The sequence below is a fragment of the Rhagoletis zephyria genome, unplaced genomic scaffold (genome assembly GCF_001687245.7).
Source record: "Rhagoletis zephyria isolate East Lansing unplaced genomic scaffold, Rhagoletis_zephyria_1.1 Rzeph_scaffold_64586, whole genome shotgun sequence".
Taxonomy (NCBI): Eukaryota; Metazoa; Arthropoda; class Insecta; order Diptera; family Tephritidae; genus Rhagoletis; species Rhagoletis zephyria.
Window position 1 is genome coordinate 1 of NW_016221637.1, and position 1,481 is coordinate 1,481.

General features: G+C 38.5%; 1 protein-coding gene across 1 annotated transcript; it reads right to left on the reverse strand.

The window, feature by feature from the left end:
• Positions 1–279: 279 nt before the first annotated feature.
• On the reverse strand, positions 280–1,090 carry LOC108356756 (Ca(2+)/calmodulin-responsive adenylate cyclase-like; the record flags this gene model as incomplete). Its single annotated transcript, XM_017607859.1, has 4 exons — positions 280–466; positions 532–706; positions 789–923; positions 1,006–1,090. Coding segments are annotated over 4 exons (582 nt in total), but the record flags the coding sequence as incomplete, so codon positions are not given.
• Between the last annotated feature and the right edge of the window lie 391 nt (positions 1,091–1,481).

The following is a 1,481-nucleotide window of genomic DNA, read 5'->3' on the forward strand; positions in this document are numbered from 1 at the left end:
CCAACACCATTGCTACCGCCATTACTGCCATTATGTTCGCCATTGTGACAATTTTCACGTATGTTCGGGAGGCCACCGTTGGCAATAAAATTCGGTTGCTTTTGCAATTTACTATTCAAGCGCTGTTGTTGCTGCTGCGCCAAATGATGCTGATATTGTTGTGGCATAGCTTGCTGCTGATGTAAAAGCAATTGTTGTTGCTCTTCCTGCATTGCATTTGGTGAAGTTTTCAACAGCATTTGGCTTGTGTCCATGTTGTTGTAACCGTAGTTATCTTTCTTAATGTTGTAGGTCNTGCTGTTGTTGTTGCTGCTGTTGTGACGTATAGCCGTTGCCATTTTGTGTGATGGCACGATTGGCGATCATAGCGTTGCGCACCTCGCCATTGAGGCCATTATTCGAAGAGTCGCATAGAAAATATGTGACCATATCGCCTTTGCCTTTGACCTTGATGGTGCCGCGACAGCTGTTGAGATGTGTAAGAGATTCAAATTATTGCAAAGTTGAATACAACTGTAAAATTAATTGTACCGAAACTCGAAGTGTGAGCCCTGCAGGCTATCCACGACCTCCTGCGTCACTTGTGTGTAACCAGGTATGCCTGTAGAGTCCATGCGGCTGGCAACATTTACGGTATTACCCCAAATGTCGTATTGTGGTTTACGTGCACCAATCACACCAGCCACCACAGGACCAATATTAATACCTGTAATTGGTAAAAAATAATATATTTAAAAAATAAGTAACAAAAACGGTTTCGGAGAGCGGAAAAGGTTTTATTCACTCACCAACACGCAACATAAAATTGTTATATGAGTGACTGTTGATTTCCTGCAAGGATAGTCGCATTGCTTTCACATATTCGACTAAAGCTGTCATGTGGCGACGCACCGAATTGGGATCATTGGAGTTGATGCGATATTCTGGATATGAAATTTAAAGGTAATCAATATTCTTCCTAATGGTAAACTAAAATAATGTAAATAGCTAGCTCTCAATACTGACCAGGTATAAGGCCCACGACAGCCATGTAAGTACTGCCAACAGTTTTAATTTTATCAATGCCATGGAAACGATCTTCTTTCAAAAGCTAAAAAAGGGTAAAAATTAAAAAAAAAAAAATAATTTCCCCATTGTACAACATGACGAGATGAATGCTTTATTTGGATTGATCACTCCGGTAAAATTTAAATAATTTAATTAATTTTATATAAGTAGTAAAAATTGATTAACCATCAACCACATGAGCAAAGTGGCTAAAATATGTACTACTACTAGGTCCGATAATTCTACTTTTGTTATCAGCCTGGTGAAAAGCGCAATCACGAAAGTTTGAGTAACTTTGATCGAAAATACGCATAATCGATGGGGTAAGAGCTGTATGTATGTATGTAACTAGAATAACTTAGCTTTAGGCATCCATTGCCTATTTCATTCAAATGCATTTTAATACCATTCAGTGTTGTGTTATTTGTTTGTTA